Consider the following 18,793-nt stretch of genomic DNA (forward strand, 5'->3'; position numbering starts at 1 on the left):
AAACCTGGTTCCATCAACGTTCATGGAATGATTGATTTCCAGACAGTGTTTGGAAATGGATGATTTAGTTGCCTGTCTTAGATAGATGTGCCTCTGATGTCCTTTGCATCTGACACACTCTGGCCTAGTTGTTTGAGCAATGTAAAACATGCCACATTGACAAGGTATATCATAAATTCAAACAATGGAGACGCCAGGTTGGAATATCAACAATCTAGGAAAAGATGACTGCTACTTACCGGAAAGACGACATTAAGTTGCAGGCAGGCAATTAAAAGACACTAACACACAAGCTTTTGGCCACAGCCTTCATCAGAAAGAGAAACAGAAACACACACCATTCATTCACACGAGCAAGCCAACTCTGGCAGCTCAAACCAGAATGCAACTATCATGTGGAATGGAAGCAGCAGTCTGGACGGGGTGTGAAGTGGGAAGGATAATAATGTAAGGGTGGAGGGAGAGAGAAATGCTGTCTGGTGGATTTTGCAGGGATTAGAATGTCAGTAAGTGCAGCATCAGGAGGTTGTGGTGGGAAAGGGAGGTGGGGAAATGGAGTGAAAAAGGAGAGGAATGGGGAAAGATGGGCAGGTGCATTGGCAGAGGGCGGCAAACAAAGAGGGTCAGAGACGAGAATGAGGGGAGGTGATAGGACAGAGATGGTGGAAACCGTTGGGCGAAGGATGTAAGGACAGTAAGTTACTGTAGGTTGAGACAATTATGGGAATGGAGCAAGTGTTGTAACATAATTCCATCTGCATAACCCAAAAAAGCTGGTTATGGAGGAAAGGATCCAGATTATCCATGTTGTGAAGCAACCATTGAAATCAAGCAAGTTATGTTTAGCTGCATGTTGTGCCACAGGATGATCTACTTTGCTCTTGGCCATAATTTGGCAGTGGCCATATGTCCTGGTGGACATCTGGTTGGTAGTCACAGCAATATAAAAAAAGATGTGTAATGATTGCAGCAGAACTGGTATAGGATGGAAATAGGAAGTGCTGGGTGAGTGGATTGGGCAGGTCTTGCACTGTGTTTTCCACAGGGATATGACCCTTGTTGGAAATGGTTGGGATTGGGAGCAGCATACGGGTGGACTAGGATGCTGTCAAGGTTGAGTGGGCAATTGAACAACAACTTTATGAGGGGTGGTAGGGGTCTTGGATAGGATGTCCCCATTTCAGGGCATGATGATAGGTAATCAAAACCCTGGTGGAGGATGCTACCAGAGTGGTATTTGGTGACAAATGGGGCATTCCTTTGTGGCTGGTTCTTCAGGGTGGTGGGAGGATTTGGGGTGTGAGGGGAAATGGCATGCAGACTAGGACTGGTGGATAGTGCCTGTCTGTGAAGACCTTGGTGAGACCCTCAGCATACAGGGCAAGGGAATTCTCATCAGTGCAGATACAATGTCCCCACGCGGTTAGACTGAATGGGAGGGATTTTTTGGTGTGGAAGGGATGACAGCTGTTGAAATGCAGGTACTGTTGGTGGTCGGTGGCTTTCATGCGAGCAGAGGGGAGGACGGTGTCATCAGAGGGGAGGAAGTCCATGTCCAGGAAGGTGGCGCTTTGGGTGAGGAACACCAAGTGATCCTCCCCTCCACCACCAATTTTTACAAACTGCTGCGGATAGGAGTAATCCTTACAAACCGTTCTCCCTCCTGTAATCATCTCAGCCTCAACCTAAGGTAATACAGTGTCCCCGCATCCTCCACCCAACAGTTTCCACTCCCTTGACCCATCACCTCCTCCTCATTCTTATCTCCCACCCTCTTTGATTGCTGCCCTCTGCCAATGCACCTGTTCATCTTTCCCCACTCCTATCCTTTTTCATTCTGTTTTTTCTACCTCCCTGCCCCACAACCTCCTGACGCTGAGCCTGTTGGCATTCTAGTCCCTGCACTTTCCACCAGACAGCATTACTTTCTCTATCCGCCCATACAATGCTAACCTTTCCTCTTCCCTGCCCCCTCCGGACTGCTGCTAGCATTCCACGTGATAGTTGCATTCTGGTCCGTGATAATGGAGTTGGTTGTCATGTGTGAATGAATGGTGTGTTTCTCTTTCTGAAGAAGAATGTGGCCAAAGCTTGTGTGTAAGTGTCTTTTACTTGTACTTGTCTTCAACTCAACATGACATCTGAACTAAGTGGTAATCTATCTATTCCTATATTATTTCATAAATTCCTTGTTTTTTGTAGTCTACAGGTCATTTTCACATTTCCCAATAGTCCTCTTATTTGGGTAGGTGGACAGAACACTCACTATGTTACGCTTCCTGAGAATGCTGCTGAGTTTGGCACAAACAGATGCCACACAGGGCAGGTATGCCACCTCTTTGCTTCGCCTTGCTCTTCTTCTAGACTGTATGGTGGAGTGGCTGGTTGACAAGGGCCTTCTGAATCTGTTTGGCCATGCATCCATTTCTGCACTACACTGATCTTAGATGCTATATTCCTGCTGCCAAAGTACTTTGGTCTGACAAGATGTGTACATTGTGGACCAATGTCTTCAGAACTCCATTCTTCTGTGCTGTGTGATGACAGCTGCTGGCTGTAGGTTTGCAATACATCTGGCCATACATCTGGTCTTCTTTTGACAAGTACACCCAGAAATGGCAGCCGGTCATCATTTTCCAGTTCCATAGTGAACTTAGTATCTGAATGGCATGAGTTAAGGTATTCCAGAAACTCACTGAGTATATCCTGAGTGAGACCAGATCACGAAAGTATCATCTATCATCCACATACCTGAAGAAGCAAGTGGGTTTGTATATAGCCAGCTCTAATGCTACCTCCTCAAATATCTCCATGAATATATTGGCAACCATTGGAGACAGAAGGCTGCCCATGGGTACACCTTCTGTCTGTTCATAATATTGGCACTCACACAAAAAATAAGCTTCAGTCGCACATGGACAAGTGTACTGGACAGAAGACAAAACTTTAGCACTTGGCCGGGTGCACCAAGCCGAAGAGGGTGTGTGTAAGAACACTTCTAGAGGGAACAGAACATAGAGGGAAATGTTAGAACCACACTGGACCGAAAACAGAGCATCAGCACATTGACAGTGTGCAGGACTGAAGACAGAATGCCAGTGTTCAGCCTGGCACAGTTGACTGAAGAGGGCATGCTTAAGAAAGCTTCTAGTGGAAGTGGACTGCAGAGGAAACACCTAGAAATGTCCTGGACTGAAAATAGAACTTCAACGTGTGGAATGGTGTGCAGGACCACAGAAGGAATGTGTACGAATGCTTCTAGTAGGAGCAGGCTGCACACACAACGCTTGGAACCGACAGAGGAGGGAGGTGACTTTAGGTATAAATAATGAACCAGTTCCACTCGAAAATTAGTCTCAAGTCACACCCAATGTAGATAATGAGTCATGATGTCAAAGTATTGTGCACAAATGATGCTCCTATCCAGCAGAATACCCAATACATTAAACAAGGACACACAACTTGTAGAGGACTGTTGACAGGACACTTTCAACTTCAATACTCTCAATAGAGCTCTAAAAATGCCAAGTTTTTAACTGCACCAAAGCTAAGTAAAATCTCAATATTTCAATGACTGCCTCCACTGAGATCTTCAGGACCAATTCATTTAAAGTCTACTTTCATCAACAGAATGCCATACCATCATCAGTCGTGAAGATAGCATTACATTAGCAGCCATAAATGATGAAACCAGATTATTAAAAACAAGAAGTACAGAATGCTATATTGCTATGGACAGGAAGATTTTGCGGAAACAATAATGCAAAAAGTACACAAAATTGGCAGTTTTCAGCGACGAGGATTTTTATGAAATGTTGCAAAATTTTCCAGCACAAAAATGTTGTGTATCTCAGACTAGGCATTTACTCAAGCCCATAACTGATAGTTACTGAAATCTGAAATTAAATTTTGACTTCTTTTCTCCTCAAGGCTAAGGTACCTGTATAATCTTATAATGACACTTCATTTCCCATGTACCACACTATGATGTGGCAACAAAACACTTTACTTCCAACTTCAAATTTCCCAACACTTTTGAATATAGCATACAAAAAAGTGACACATATTGTAGACATCTTCTATAAAACTGCCAAATACAGCATTTTTTGCAAACACATATCATGTTCTCTGCTTGGTTCACTTGTATCAACTAATCACGATATATGACGTGATGTCAGACAGAAAAATCGTGCTGCACAAATAATACAACTGATTGCTTCTTATGAAATCATATCCATTGGTTTTGCCAACTCACGACCAACATAACACCCACAGCAAAGTAAAAATAATATTGGAGCATACAATCACAGTAATCTGTTGTACTGCCAGGACATGACTGCACGGCATTCTCTACTGTGATTCACCGACAGAAACAAACCAAGCAAGTGCCATACTGATTTATGTGTTTACTATGAAAATACGTAATTTAATTGATGCCACATTGTTTGTGGTACAAGTTGCTGCATGAAAACATTGAGGAAGGCACTGTTGCTGAATAAAACTAATATCCCTCTTCCAAATTAAAATATTTCTTCATTACTGTGGGAAAAGGAATGTTTGGTGATGAAACCAACATGCTGCTGAAAACATGGTGAGCAAACTGCTTCGGGCAAAGGTGAAGGATAAAACTAAAACACACTGGATTGCGCCTTCAAATTAGGCTAACAACTCTTATGGCCTCAGATTTTTGCATGTCTTGTGTTCACAGGCCCCAGGTGCTTCAAAAATAAGCAACCAGAAAACAATAATAATAATAGCACCAAACACAGAATCTGGCAAAAATAACACAGAAAGTGTCATAAAGTGATTTTTTTCTGCCTCTGTGTATTGCTACTGATTTGACCCAAATGTGATCCCACAAGAAAATCAAAGCTTTTAATCTGAGAATGCCAGTGCAGAGGAATTCTCGCAATTATTATTTTGTTGAATACACTTATAACAATACAATGGGTTTAAAACTGCTTGTCTTAAAATTTTCCTTTATTGGTAATGGTTAATATTCATAGTATATTTTACTTTTTAGACTGGGAGTGTTACAGTGACTTTCCAAAATAAACAAACCTGGTACGAAGCAAGAGATGGAAAGGATTTGTGCGGGTGTTCATCTCCTGTGCCACTTGCTGGAGCAGAGTGACGCATTGTTGGGCAGCGGCTCCAGTGTTATCAAAGGGTAACACTCTTGTCAGTAACAACAGGAACCAGCGGAGTGCTCCCGCAGTCTGACAGCAGCTTATGACAGGTAACCAGTCTATAAGTGCTTGTAATACTGATGTGTCAAACCTCGCATTTCCACCATCAGAAGCATTTTTCATACCTCTGGAAAAAGAAGTCAATATTTTATAGACAAATAAATAAAATAACAAACAATGCATCACGCACTACCCTGCTAAGAGAGAGAGAGAGAGAGAGAGAGACGAAATTTACACACAGCAAAAGTTAACATGAGGTTGATACAAGTATGAGATACCACGAATTTTGAGACAAAGGTCAAAGGAAAAATGTCAACATGTAAAAATGACCTGTTTTCCATTATTTTATTATACTAGTGATTTTTCCTTATTCCAACACATGTAGTAACTTTCATTTGTCATTTTTGTTTTTCTCTTATCAATTACTAATGGAGCTATTTCTAATTGTACAGGTATAAAAGTGCATAAGCAGTCTTGTGTTGTAGCCTACAGCACATGCAAAAGTTTCATCTGTTTGCTATAAAGCAAGGACATATTAAAGAGTTTTAAAACAGTCCATGAGCAATGCACAGAAGCCGACAAAAGCACTAACAATGCTACAAAGAAAATAAGACAGAACACAGAAAGTAAATTTTTGTACTATATATTACTATATACACTCCTGGAAATTGAAATAAGAACACCGTGAATTCATTGTCCCAGGAAGGGGAAACTTTATTGACACATTCCTGGGGTCAGATACATCACATGATCACACTGACAGAACCACAGGCACATAGACACAGGCAACAGAGCATGCACAATGTCGGCACTAGTACAGTGTATATCCACCTTTCGCAGCAATGCAGGCTGCTATTCTCCCATGGAGACGATCGTAGAGATGCTGGATGTAGTCCTGTGGAACGGCTTGCCATGCCATTTCCACCTGGCGCCTCAGTTGGACCAGCGTTCATGCTGGACGTGCAGACCGCGTGAGACGACGCTTCATCCAGTCCCAAACATGCTCAATGGGCGACAGATCCGGAGATCTTGCTGGCCAGGGTAGTTGACTTACACCTTCTAGAGCACGTTGGGTGGCACGGGATACATGCGGACGTGCATTGTCCTGTTGGAACAGCAAGTTCCCTTGCCGGTCTAGGAATGGTAGAACGATGGGTTCGATGACGGTTTGGATGTACCGTGCACTATTCAGTGTCCCCTCGACGATCACCAGTGGTGTACGGCCAGTGTAGGAGATCGCTCCCCACACCATGATGCCGGGTGTTGGCCCTGTGTGCCTCGGTCGTATGCAGTCCTGATTGTGGCGCTCACCTGCACGGCGCCAAACACGCATACGACCATCATTGGCACCAAGGCAGAAGCGACTCTCATCGCTGAAGATGACACGTCTCCATTCGTCCCTCCATTCACGCCTGTCGCGACACCACTGGAGGCGGGCTGCACGATGTTGGGGCGTGAGCGGAAGACGGCCTAACGGTGTGCGGGACCGTAGCCCAGCTTCATGGAGACGGTTGCGAATGGTCCTCGCCGATACCCCAGGAGCAACAGTGTCCCTAATTTGCTGGGAAGTGGCGGTGCGGTCCCCTACGGCACTGCGTAGGATCCTACGGTCTTGGCGTGCATCCGTGCGTCGCTGCGGTCCGGTCCCAGGTCGACGGGCACGTGCACCTTCCGCCGACCACTGGCGACAACATCGATGTACTGTGGAGACCTCACGCCCCACGTGTTGAGCAATTCGGTGATACGTCCACCCGGCCTCCCGCATGCCCACTATACGGCCTCGCTCAAAGTCCGTCAACTGCACATACGGTTCACGTCCACGCTGTCGCGGCATGCTACCAGTGTTAAAGACTGCGATGGAGCTCCGTATGCCACGGCAAACTGGCTGACACTGACGGCGGCGGTGCACAAATGCTGCGCAGCTAGCGCCATTCGACGGCCAACACCGCGGTTCCTGGTGTGTCCGCTGTGCCGTGCGTGTGATCATTGCTTGTACAGCCCTCTCGCAGTGTCCGGAGCAAGTATGGTGGGTCTGACACACCGGTGTCAATGTGTTCTTTTTTCCATTTCCAGGAGTGTATTTAGCATTAGTATACACGATTCTACACATACAGAAACAAGTTCTGTTTCTCTAATAATGAAAAAAATTGAATACTTCAACTCAGAAAGAGACCAGATCACAAATCTCTTTCACTTGTTAGATTATTCATTCACATTATGTTTATGCCATCTGTAGAACATCTCTGACAGTATCTACATTATTTTAAATTACAATACTAAACAAGTCCTGCCAGTATTTCTTCATCCTTTTGCCGACTCCTCTGTTCTGCCCTTCTGCGAAGAAACTCTTTTCTTTACTGGCTCCGCCCCAATCTTACACAATCATCTATTATTTAAATTTGTCTCTTTGGAATACAGCCTCCTCTTCAACTCTTACCTTGGTAAGAACAGCTCATGATCCTTAAACCATTTTCGCTCTGTTTTAAAAGGCTGAAAATTCTTTTTGTTAGTCTAGTGTTCTACATTCTTACAAAATGTCTTTGTAACTCGACATGAGTCCCAACAAGTCTCTCACTGTGCCCCGCATTTCATATGAAGAGCCAGAAATGAGTTTGGGATGGAATCAATATCAAACTTCTGCACCTGCAGTCTGATAATCATCCCTAAAGCCAACAAGTTATGACATTTCCAAATTATTTTAACAAATAACACCTTCTACAGTACTAAAAATTGTTATCATGTGTAAAAAGTGTGTGACAAAACAACTGAGAATATAAGATATGTGCCCCTTTCTGTGAGGGAATGATTAATTCTCATTCTCAACCAATTGTGAATGATATCTGCGAGCCAGAAAACTATCTATCCGAAATTAAACAATTATAAATCAATCATTCACACTGATCAAAAGCCACAAACAAAATGTTGTATTGTAGACATTTAACACCAAGCTGGAATGAATACTTACTCGCTGCAAATGATAATCAACTTCACACATTTGCGTGCAACGCTGCGCCCAGAAAGTAAGAGGCAGCTCTGCACCAATCGGCTAAGGTACTTTTCAACCATATACACAAACTCCAGCTGCTGGGTGTGGCTTTCAATTCTTCCACGGGCGCTCCGCAACCTTGACAGTCGCACAGATGCTACCCATGCCAGTACATCTAGAGCTAAGCCTTGAGCAGTAGTCGTCCGATCTGGGCCCTCGAGGAACACAACATGCAGAAGTCGCTCCACAAATTGATTTGATTCCAGCATTGCACAACGCTGACTCCTGCAAAACGTTAGACAGCAAGTAAAAAGAAAATCAACATGACTAATTTAATTATTTGTACATATGGAGCAGTCGTTATAATTTTGTGATTGGCAGTCAGGTAGACAGTAAACTAGGATTACCAAATGGAGCACAGTGCACTAATTCTATTGAATTCTCGCTGTCACTTCTACTGCTGAGAAACTGAACGAAAAGCAGTAACATGTCATCAGACAACATGTAGTGAATGGATTATGATAGGGACGGAACTGGAAAATGTGGCATCTATTTTTGGCAAAATTCACTTCCATTTTTTGCAAAATTCATGCCTATTTTTATTGAAATTCACATCTTTTTTTAAATGATTAGAAGCACAAATTTAAAAAGTTGTCACGCTAAATGAGTAATAATAAACAAAGCCTCAGGCCTTTGAAATTTAGTTAGCAAAAAAAGTTTTGATTGCGAACTTTGTGACTGCTTTTGCAAAGTCAACACCACCTTTTTCTTCCAAAAATGGCCCGTTTTCTTCATTTGGCTGTACTTTGGCTCCTCTTTGCAAGTGCAGGGCAGCAGATACTCACTCTCATATTGTTTTCGTGCTTACTGTCAGCAATTACTTGTATCAGTACCTGGATCATTTCCAGTTCATGTCTTTATTCTCATCTGTTGTTCACTTGTTTGTGGAAGAAAAATAAACTTTGGTTCATTGTAGATATGCTGTTGTTTACATCTTACAGTACTATACAATTGGTGACAAGGTTGGTTTTCCCTTCCGCATACTTAGTCTATTTGGTTGTTCCTCTGGTTCTTCTGCCCCTGGAGGCAGTGCTCCAATCTCTCCTTGAGCAACAATAAGCTCTTACAGTTGCTATAATGAACTTATCGGCCACATTGACTACTCAAGCTACCACGCCATTGGCATACTCACCCCCCATTCCCCTTATGACAATGCTGCTGAAATCTTGGAGGCTTATGAGAAGTGGCTTCCATAAAACTTCCTCACTTTTGCTGTGATTGAAGCAAACATGTGTGAGGCTTTGTACCTTCCTTGTATTTCTCCACAGATCTACCAGTTGTTGTCCCAGTTACCCCCCACTCCAGGAATCTTCAGTCACTTATTTGACGAAATGTGTAGGTTGTTGTCAAATTATCACTGTAAATGCTGGCATGTCACCGCAACACATGTAGCATTCTCTCATCATTGTAACAGCCCCACCAATCCTACAGGACTTTAGTGGCCAAACCAACACTCATCATGATTCCTATGCGGATTCTATGGCCTGTGCACCAACATTTGGTTGGCTCCTGACAAAGAGGTGTATCAACACTCACCACAGTGTGAGATCCATCTCTGGTTGAAGCATTAATTATCTATTGCTGCTGGTGACCAGACCCAGGCTTTGTGTTCCTGGTCACCAGGCATCAGTCAGTTCTCGGGAGGGGGGATCAGGGATGACACGGCAACCATAGAAACAGGGCTTTCTGAGACACACTGGGCAGAAACATACCAAACAACCACAACCACAACAACAACAACAACAACAACAGCAACGGCAGCACTCTGCACTTCCTTCTTACCTATACTGTTTTGTGTAACATGACAAGGTCGTGTGCCCTAAGCACTGGCAATTTGCAAGAACAGTAGGAAAAAAGAAGGACATATAGTGTCTGTATGCCATTCCCAACCCCCTCCTGTGAACATGGACAGGGATCTCAACTGTGTGTCTTCAGTGCTTACAAATCATGACAAACTGTTTGTCAGAGCGTGAGTGATGGAAAAAGTGCTCAGACAGTAAGAGAACACAGTTGCAGTTGTGAGTTTACTGAACTCGCAAACTTATGTGGATTTGGGATTTCTGGCATTGTCTCCAGTTACTCGACATTTGGCATATTACAGTTTTGAGACAATTTACGGTTCCCACTATGTATAAATCTGTGGTTTGTTCCTTGATTTTTTAAATTATTGTTATACTGGAGATTCTGACAAAGCATATTTGTTTGGTCTAGACACTTTCAACACTTTTGGTTTCTCCATCTCTGATACTGTGCACGTCGTTTCTGACCATGTCCGTTTTAGTATCCCTGTGTTTGAGTTCTCCTCTCTCTTCTCGAATGGGTTAGGTTGTGCCACTAACTTTGCGGCCCATGTTACCATGAAACCTATGGCACAGGTGTGCTTTTTCTGTGCTTGCCTTATTCCAGTGGCTTTGCGTGATCTACATCTACAGCTACACAATTCCTCTGCAATTCACAATTAAGTGCCAGGCAGAGGGTTCATCGAAGCGCCTTCAATCTATTTCTCTACCATTCCACTCTCGAAAAATGTGCAGGAAAAACAAGCAATAAGATCTTTTTGTATGAGCTCTGATTTGACTTATTTCATCATAATTATCATTTCTCCCTACGTAGGTGAACACCAATAGACTATTTCCGCAATCAGAGGAGAAAGCTGGTGGTTAAAATTTTATGAGAAGATCCGGCTGAAATGAAAAACAGCTTTGCTTTAATGATTGCCACCCCAATTCACATATCATGTCCATGGCACTCTCTCCCCTATTTCAAGATAATACAAAAGGAGCAACCCTTCTTTGAACTTTTTCAATGCTCTTTTTTGAACTTTTTCGTCCTCTATTGGTTCCATCTGATGTGGATCCTACATCGCACAGCAACATTCCACCAGAGGGCGGTGTAAGCAGTCTCTTGCACTTTCTGTGTGTTCTGCCGATTAATCACAGTCTTTACCCACAGCACTATCTATGTGATCATTCCAGATTCAGTTATTTGTAATTTTAGTTGTTAAGTATTTAACTGAATTTGCAGCTTTTAGATATGTGCGATTTACGGCACAACCAAAATTTAGCGAACTGCTTTTGGTATTTGTATGAGTGGCTTCACATTTTTCATTAATTAGAACCAATTGGCACCTTTTGCACCATACAGAGGTCTTGCTTAAATCATTTTCCAGTTGGTTTTGCTCATCTGATGACTTTACAAGACAGTAAATGACTGTTTCATCTGCAAACAATCTAAGAGGGTTGCTCAGATTGTCTCCTATGTCGTCAAATGAAATCCCGACTTGGACTGGCTGACGTCATTGGGGGTTATACAGCCTATTAAATCGATTGTTTAAAATACGACTGGTCAGCTTCACCTCTGCAGTGACTCTGAAGTTTTAGTTAATGATCCATCTATCATTGACATCTACCCTTTGCCCCACCCAGACAAGTTGTTAAGTTAACTCGACCGGGACCAGTTTTCTCCACAACTGATTTATCTGAAGCCTATTTATAGGTTCCGCCCCTACTCACCACTTCCGGCCCAGAATCTCCTACCGCTGCGGCCATCATCGCCAGCAGTGGCCACTACAGAGGCAGTGGATGTTTCAACTGCCGTCCCCACGGCCGCATCAACAGTATGTCCTCTCCCCAAGGGGGAGGAGTGCTATAACCTGCCTGCTGTGGGCCACGTGACTCATGCACACAGCACAGAATCTGCTGCACCCTCTCTTCTTTACAAGTACAATGCAGCAGGCACTTTCTCTCATATTGTGTTCATATTTATTGTCAGCAACTGCTTCTATCAGTACCTAGATTGTTTCTATGTTTGTGTCAAACTTTCCTGTTGTTCACTTGAACATGGAAAAAGAATAAATTTTTATTCACTGCAGCCATGCTGTTGTTCTTGTGTCACAGAACAACACAGTTTGATTTGAGTAGTGTTGTATCATTCTGTTGTACACAGCGATATGGTCAATGTCACAGTATATTACATTTATCAATGAATGAAACTGCGCAGCAGTCAGGAAATATTAACCTTGTGAACAAATCTTAAATCAACTTTGGGTGTTTATGAAGTGCAGGCAAACACTGAATGCTAACATTAGTTAGCAAAAAACTGCAGGGCTCACATAAATAAATAATTACATTTCCTTTGTTTTATACCTCTCTTAATGCTTTTATAGTATAAATGTACTTGTTACAGGTACTGAAAATGTGAAGTATGATGTGCAACAAATAACAAGCACTCCTATCACAGCAACAATATTTATATATGGAATCCATCTTTTTTTTTTCTTTTTCTTTTTTTTTCTGACAGATTATTTTTGCACACACACACACACACACACACACACACACACACACACACACACAGGATGAGTGACAACATAACATTCTATAACATTATGTAATTAGCACTATTTTCTGTTTATAAAAACAAATACATTTTGGTGTTTGCTGTATTTGTTATATTTACAACAGGTTGACAAAACATGTCATATGTTAATCCTTACAATAACTCCCACTCTCTTCCTTTAGAGAAATGACAGAAGACCAAACACATGTCTCTCAAGGTGACACATCTACTACAACAGAACATTCATTCTAGGGGTGGGGGTAAGGCGGGCAGGTAAGGGTAAGGCTGGCAGGTGAGGGTAAGGCGGGCAGGTGAGGGTAAGGCGGGCAGGTGAGGGTAAGGCGGGTTGGGTGGAGAGCCATGTGGAAGGAAGAGAAATAAAACAGACTAATACAATTTTATTACTCATTTTTATCTCCTCCACACCAATCTACATATTCTAACCTTTATTGTCTTCTGCAATTGCTTCTCTCTCTACTGGCCCATTCCATACCAAATTAAAAAGTCCTGATACCTCCTTAGCACATGTTTCACTACTTCTAAAGGTTTTTTTATAAATCTTTCCATGAATATTTTTACTAACAGCTCTTCAATGGTTCACTTATTTTGTATATCCTAATTTAACATCGCATTTAAATTGTATTCTGATTTTTCCAAGGCCCATGTATGATATCCACAGATAATTATTTTTTACACGCAGCTTCCTTATTTATATGCATATTTGAATATAATTATATTTTGTAATGTAGAAATTTGTCTTTGCAAATGATGTTTGATCTTACTTCCTAACTTTTTTGCTTTCCTCCTCTAATTTTAACTGCTCCTCAGACAACTGTTTTTCTTGATCCAACGACTTTCATTACTTTTACTTTTCTTCTTCTTCTGCTAACATTTTGTTATAAAAGACTGGTGACCAGCAGGAAGTATGTTTCCCTATAGTTTGCTGTTTATAAGTCAATGCAGATAGCAATTACAATTTCCCTATAGTTTGCTGTTTATAAGTCAATGCAGATAACAATTACAAGTCAAATGTTTTTAAATGCCGATTTTTAGTTTTTATCTCTTAATCATGACCCCATTTTTAGGTCAGAATCTTAACTACTTCATTTTTCTGGCTCTCTGAAGCACATTCCCATCACAACTGATAATCATGTTTTTGTTTCTCTTCTTGCTTATGGCCACAATTTTATTTTTTGATTTTCTGAAGTCCAAATTTCGGCTAGAGACAATAACTCTATATAGAAAGAACTGACAGAATTCTATGTTATCTGTGTAGCAGATGTTATTCAACCTTTTATCTGTCACCATTTTGTATTTTGATGTCATCTGAAATACGACCATCAACCTCCAATGGGGCTTTTAGTTTCAGTACAGTTCTTCAGTTATGCTGATTTGTTCACTGTAGTGCCCTGTGAGTTTAAACTGATTATTAAGGATCCAGTGCTTAAAAGTGGCTGGTGCCTTCTTGTAATATATAATGCATACAATTTCTTGTCAAGACTTTTTTGTACTAAGACCTGAATAGAAAACAAGGTGTCCTTTGTTCCAATATCTGCCTTAAACCAAAATGTTTCACTGATGTTCACCTCTATATGCCTCTGTAGATGCAAGTGTTGTATTCTCAAGAACACTTTCAGAGTATGATATTAAGTTCACTGATTTGTCATTTATAACTTAATAATAGTGAGTCTTATGTATATTATACTTTTTACATATAAATTTTCTGTTTTCAAGCTAAGAGTCCCTGCATGTTATCTACAAGAATAACCTTTTGTCATTCTTTCACTTTTTTCTCTATTTTCTTCACAATCTCTTCCTTTTAAATGTTGTTTAAACAATAGTGGCATGACAGGAACTTTTTCTTACTTTTGTACATTAACTGATATTTCTTGACTACTCACTTTTATTATGTCAAGTTGTTGTTCACCAATATTTTAAATTATTTGTATGCATCTATACTTGAATATAAGATGCTGATGACTCAAGTCAAAAGAGGAACCAGAAACTGGTACAATTGATATGGCACCCAGAAACTGTCCAGAAAACAAATGTAATAAGTCTCTGATGGGTAGGAGATGGGGCTTGTACAACTGAATACAGTGCTTGTTGGAAGACAAAAAGAAATACAACTACTTGGTAGACTAACGAAATGATGGACAGACAAAACCATGAAAGTCCTACTATAGATTATGGTTGAATGGAACTGGATGCAGCCAGCCCCATTCTGGGGTCAGTGGAAAAGGCTCTTCAAAATCAGCAAAGGGTAGATAAATATACAGATAATTCCCTATAAACCCACAAACATATGATTTCATTTCAGGTATTACTACTGTGTATGGGTTAAGTATGGAAGAGGAATCAGACCGACCTACTTTCACCAAAATAGTTGTGACCTAAAAGGTTAATTCATAATGATCAGTGTCAACAACTAATATTATTACAGTTGTGGAAAGAGTCTAAATAAGTGCTTAACGTGCTGCTATCATAGTTGGGGATCTTACAATATTAGACACGATTTCGCAAGCACTATACAAAGGGAGAAAATGATAACATGAATCGGCATATCAAACCTATGGCTGACTTTTTCCCCCCCATTTGAAACATACAGTTTTATGAACAACAGAAGTTACTGAAATAGTGCATTAACTGCACTGCAAAGCTTGAAGTTTCAACTTACCGTTCATTAGGAATGTTGGTTTGCTTGGTTTTCCTAATTGTAATGGAAACTTCATGCAGCCAGTCACATCCCAAATAATACTCCATTTTCTTAGAAACTGCAGTAACAAGTCTGTCAACAGTGTTCCGGGGCACTTGCACATAGTAATCCACTGAGGAATCGGAAGTTTTGCTTTTTGAACTTCCATCCAACCTACTCTTTTTTGAAGCTGACCCTTTTTCTTCACTCCCTCGGCTTTTAGAGCCCTTCAAATAAAAAAACAATGTCTTTCAATATCACTGAAGCAATAATAAAAATACATAAAGCAAATATTCATTAAACACTACATTTCATTTAAGAAACAATAACTTCTTTTCATCATTTCAATTACATAACATATCCACAGTTGCCAATTCACTGGCATTGCTCAATTATCATAACCTTATAGCAGAGAGGAAAAGTGCGCAAATGTACTTCTTAGTGTAAAATAGAGTAATTATATTTACATATTTCTTACTCCCATTTCCACCCTATCCTCTGTGGTGAAATGTTAACCCACTGACTTATTAATATTTTTCCCCGTAGTTGACCCCATATTTACTATTTAAATTTACAAAAATCTGCATATTTTGTCTTGCACACTTTTTGCAAAATTATACAATTTTTTCACAGGAATTCTTTGTAAATCTATCCTTTCTATTAGACACTTCTCACACTCATACCATGTATCACTTTCCTTCTTTCTTGCTTTGTGCACTAGACAATTTCTGGAGAGCATTTTCTTGATGGGACTGGGAGTGGAAGAAGGGGGGGGGGGGGGGGGGTGATAAACCTATGGAACTGGGAAATGATTTCTTGTAACTCACAAATTATCAATAGAAATTCAGTGTTTTGTACACCACTTAATAGATTGACTTCTCAGCTTTCCAATGGTATATAACATGTCATGCCATTTATTACCAGAGAAGAAGAAACACCAAGAAGTTATAGCTGCTCAGCCCGTTTCACAGTCAGAAATGTAATAACAGACTTGAAACTTGCGATTGGCTGTGAGCCAGCTATATAATCCAATGGGTAATTTGGCAGTTACTAATCAGCACACTAATCCTGAAAACTGTGGATTCAGTACTGATACTTGTCTTCTTGATTATTTATACATGTTACCATCTTGATAATCCCCCCACCCTCATGGAATTTTCTGGCATTTATTCGTATGTGTATAACATTTCATTTAAATTTCTACACAGCTGTTATAGAGTTCCTTCCCGCACCCTAGTTCCAAAGCAGCTCTCACCCCCCCCCCCCCCCCTATTCTTTCCCAGATAACAACTCATGTGTGACCTATGGATTCCACCTCCAACATCTTCAATTTTGTTCAAATTAGTACAAAATTTATAAGGGGCATTCAAATGAAGCCCGGTCACTAGTGTGAAGTAGCAGTAACAATTTTATTAACTCAAAACTGTAGTTATACACAGTACACATACTCAAAAATAGTTGGCAAAACTGTTGGCACATTTATCTCATTGCGATACTAGCCGGTCGATCCCATGCTTGAAGCAGCTAGTAGGCTGCTGTCAGATCCAGGCCTGGACCCAGTCACACACTTTGTCATCCATTGCGAATCAATGTCCGCGAATAGCTTGTTTTAGAGGTCCAAACACATGAAAGTGATACAGTGAAAGGTCGGGACTGTACGGAGGATGTTCCAGTGTTTCCCACCGAAACTGCTCCAATGTCGTCTTCACCACACTGGCGGAGTATGGGTGGGCATTGTCATGCAGAAGGATAACGCCATTGGACAACATGCCTTGGCGTTTTGAGTTGATCACTCGTCTCAGGTTCTGTAAAGTGGCTTGATAACGCTGGGCATTGATGGTGGTTCCCCATTCCAGGAACTCAACAAGCAGTGGGCCCTTCCGGCCAAAAAAGGACATCATGACCTTAGCAGAACTGGTGTGCATGGCCTTTGATTTCTTTGGAGGTGGTGAAGTCACGTGTTTCCACTGCTTGCTCTGACACTTGCTTTCCAGTTCAAAATGGTGACACCATGCTTCGTCAGCCTTGACAATACGTGACAGAAAGCTGTATTCCTCCTCATGATAATGTTGCACATAACTCAAAGTCTGCACCATTGGAGTATTGCGCTGTTCGGCGGTCATTTGGTGGGAAACCTACTACACACAGAGTTTTCGAAAGTTCAAGTGTTGGTGCATTATGGTGCTAATACCCAGCAACCAATGGATCTCGTCCACAGTGATTCTGCAGATGTCCAAGACCAACGCAATCACTTCTGCAACAATTTCCGGTGTGATGACACGATGAGCCTGTCCAGGACGAGCATCGTCTTCCAGTGACTGGTGCCCCTCAACAAATCGTTTCTGCCATTCCACAACACTTGAATGACTCAAACTGTACTCACCATTCACAGCCTTCATCCGTGGATACCTTTCATAGCCTTCATCCACTGATACCTTTTACAGCCAAAAATTGAATCACTCCTCGTTGTTCCAGCTTACTCGGCTGCATGTTTGGTAATGGATGATAACTTGTGTGACCACCTTCTCTAAGGCATGAAACCACACTGGAGCTATGAAACCTCAAATGGTTCACACACGTCAGTCTCTCTACCAATACATGGTGCCACCATACCTGCAGTTACATGGTGCCACCTTACGTGTAAGGCAAAGGTAGATGCACTAACCGGGTTTCATTTGAATGAACCTCATATATAAGGGACCTGTATGAACTTCTGCCTAGTATAAACTCCAACTATCACTTTGTGCAGGTACTGGAGCTATTTTCACAAGTGCCACTTTCTTCAGAACAGGAAACATGAAAAATCCTCAATTTTGGGAAGCCATTGCGTCTTACTGTGATGGAGATTTTCCACCTGTGGAGTACTTAATATGTGTCCATTTTAGAGTGTTATAGGTTTTTTAAAATTATATTTGCTTTCAATTTTATTGATTCAGTTCAATATTACTTTATGCGTGTTTAATAATACCAAGTGTGAAGTGTGTGTATCTGAATATTTTTGTATGGTATTTGCAAATATATTCTTATGTTGTATTTTTACACAATATTACTGCAAAATGTTGTGGTTTGTGTAAATGAAGTACTGTGCCTTTTGGGACAAAATTATATCTATGTTATTAAATGTACACTCTGGTTACTTAATATAGAAACTTGCCAATTTGAAAGATTCATAATACATAAATTATCTTTTATTCATGGCGGTGATTTTCAGAAACTATAGTATATATTTTTCAGAATAAAATGCAGTTGTCAGCTGTCAACACAGATTGACAACTTACAGTAACTGAATTACATACAATATGTACTTTTTGGACATACCATGGCATTATGCTTCTGTGAAGCAGATATTGTCAATTGTTAAAATAACATTACATAAATTCTTGTAGTATACTTCACATAAATGTATAGCCAAGGTCTAAAGACTTTTAATAAGTCTAATTTTGTAGGCTTCTGAAGATGAAACCGGTAAGGTGTAATAAAAATATATTTACAACTGAGAAGATAAATCACTGTAATTCTATTTCT

The 18,793-nt window shown here is 41.0% G+C and overlaps 1 protein-coding gene across 1 annotated transcript in view; it reads right to left on the bottom strand.

Moving 5' to 3' along the window:
* Window positions 1-18,793, bottom strand: part of LOC126463579 (baculoviral IAP repeat-containing protein 6) — a 314,074-nt gene that overhangs the window by 216,818 nt on the left and 78,463 nt on the right. Inside the window, 3 exon segments of the mRNA XM_050096169.1 lie at window positions 5,062-5,316; window positions 8,155-8,460; window positions 15,251-15,495. Of these exon segments, the coding sequence (XP_049952126.1) occupies window positions 5,062-5,316; window positions 8,155-8,460; window positions 15,251-15,495 (806 nt within the window).

This window comes from Schistocerca serialis, chromosome 1 (genome assembly GCF_023864345.2).
Source record: "Schistocerca serialis cubense isolate TAMUIC-IGC-003099 chromosome 1, iqSchSeri2.2, whole genome shotgun sequence".
Lineage (NCBI taxonomy): Eukaryota > Metazoa > Arthropoda > Insecta > Orthoptera > Acrididae > Schistocerca > Schistocerca serialis.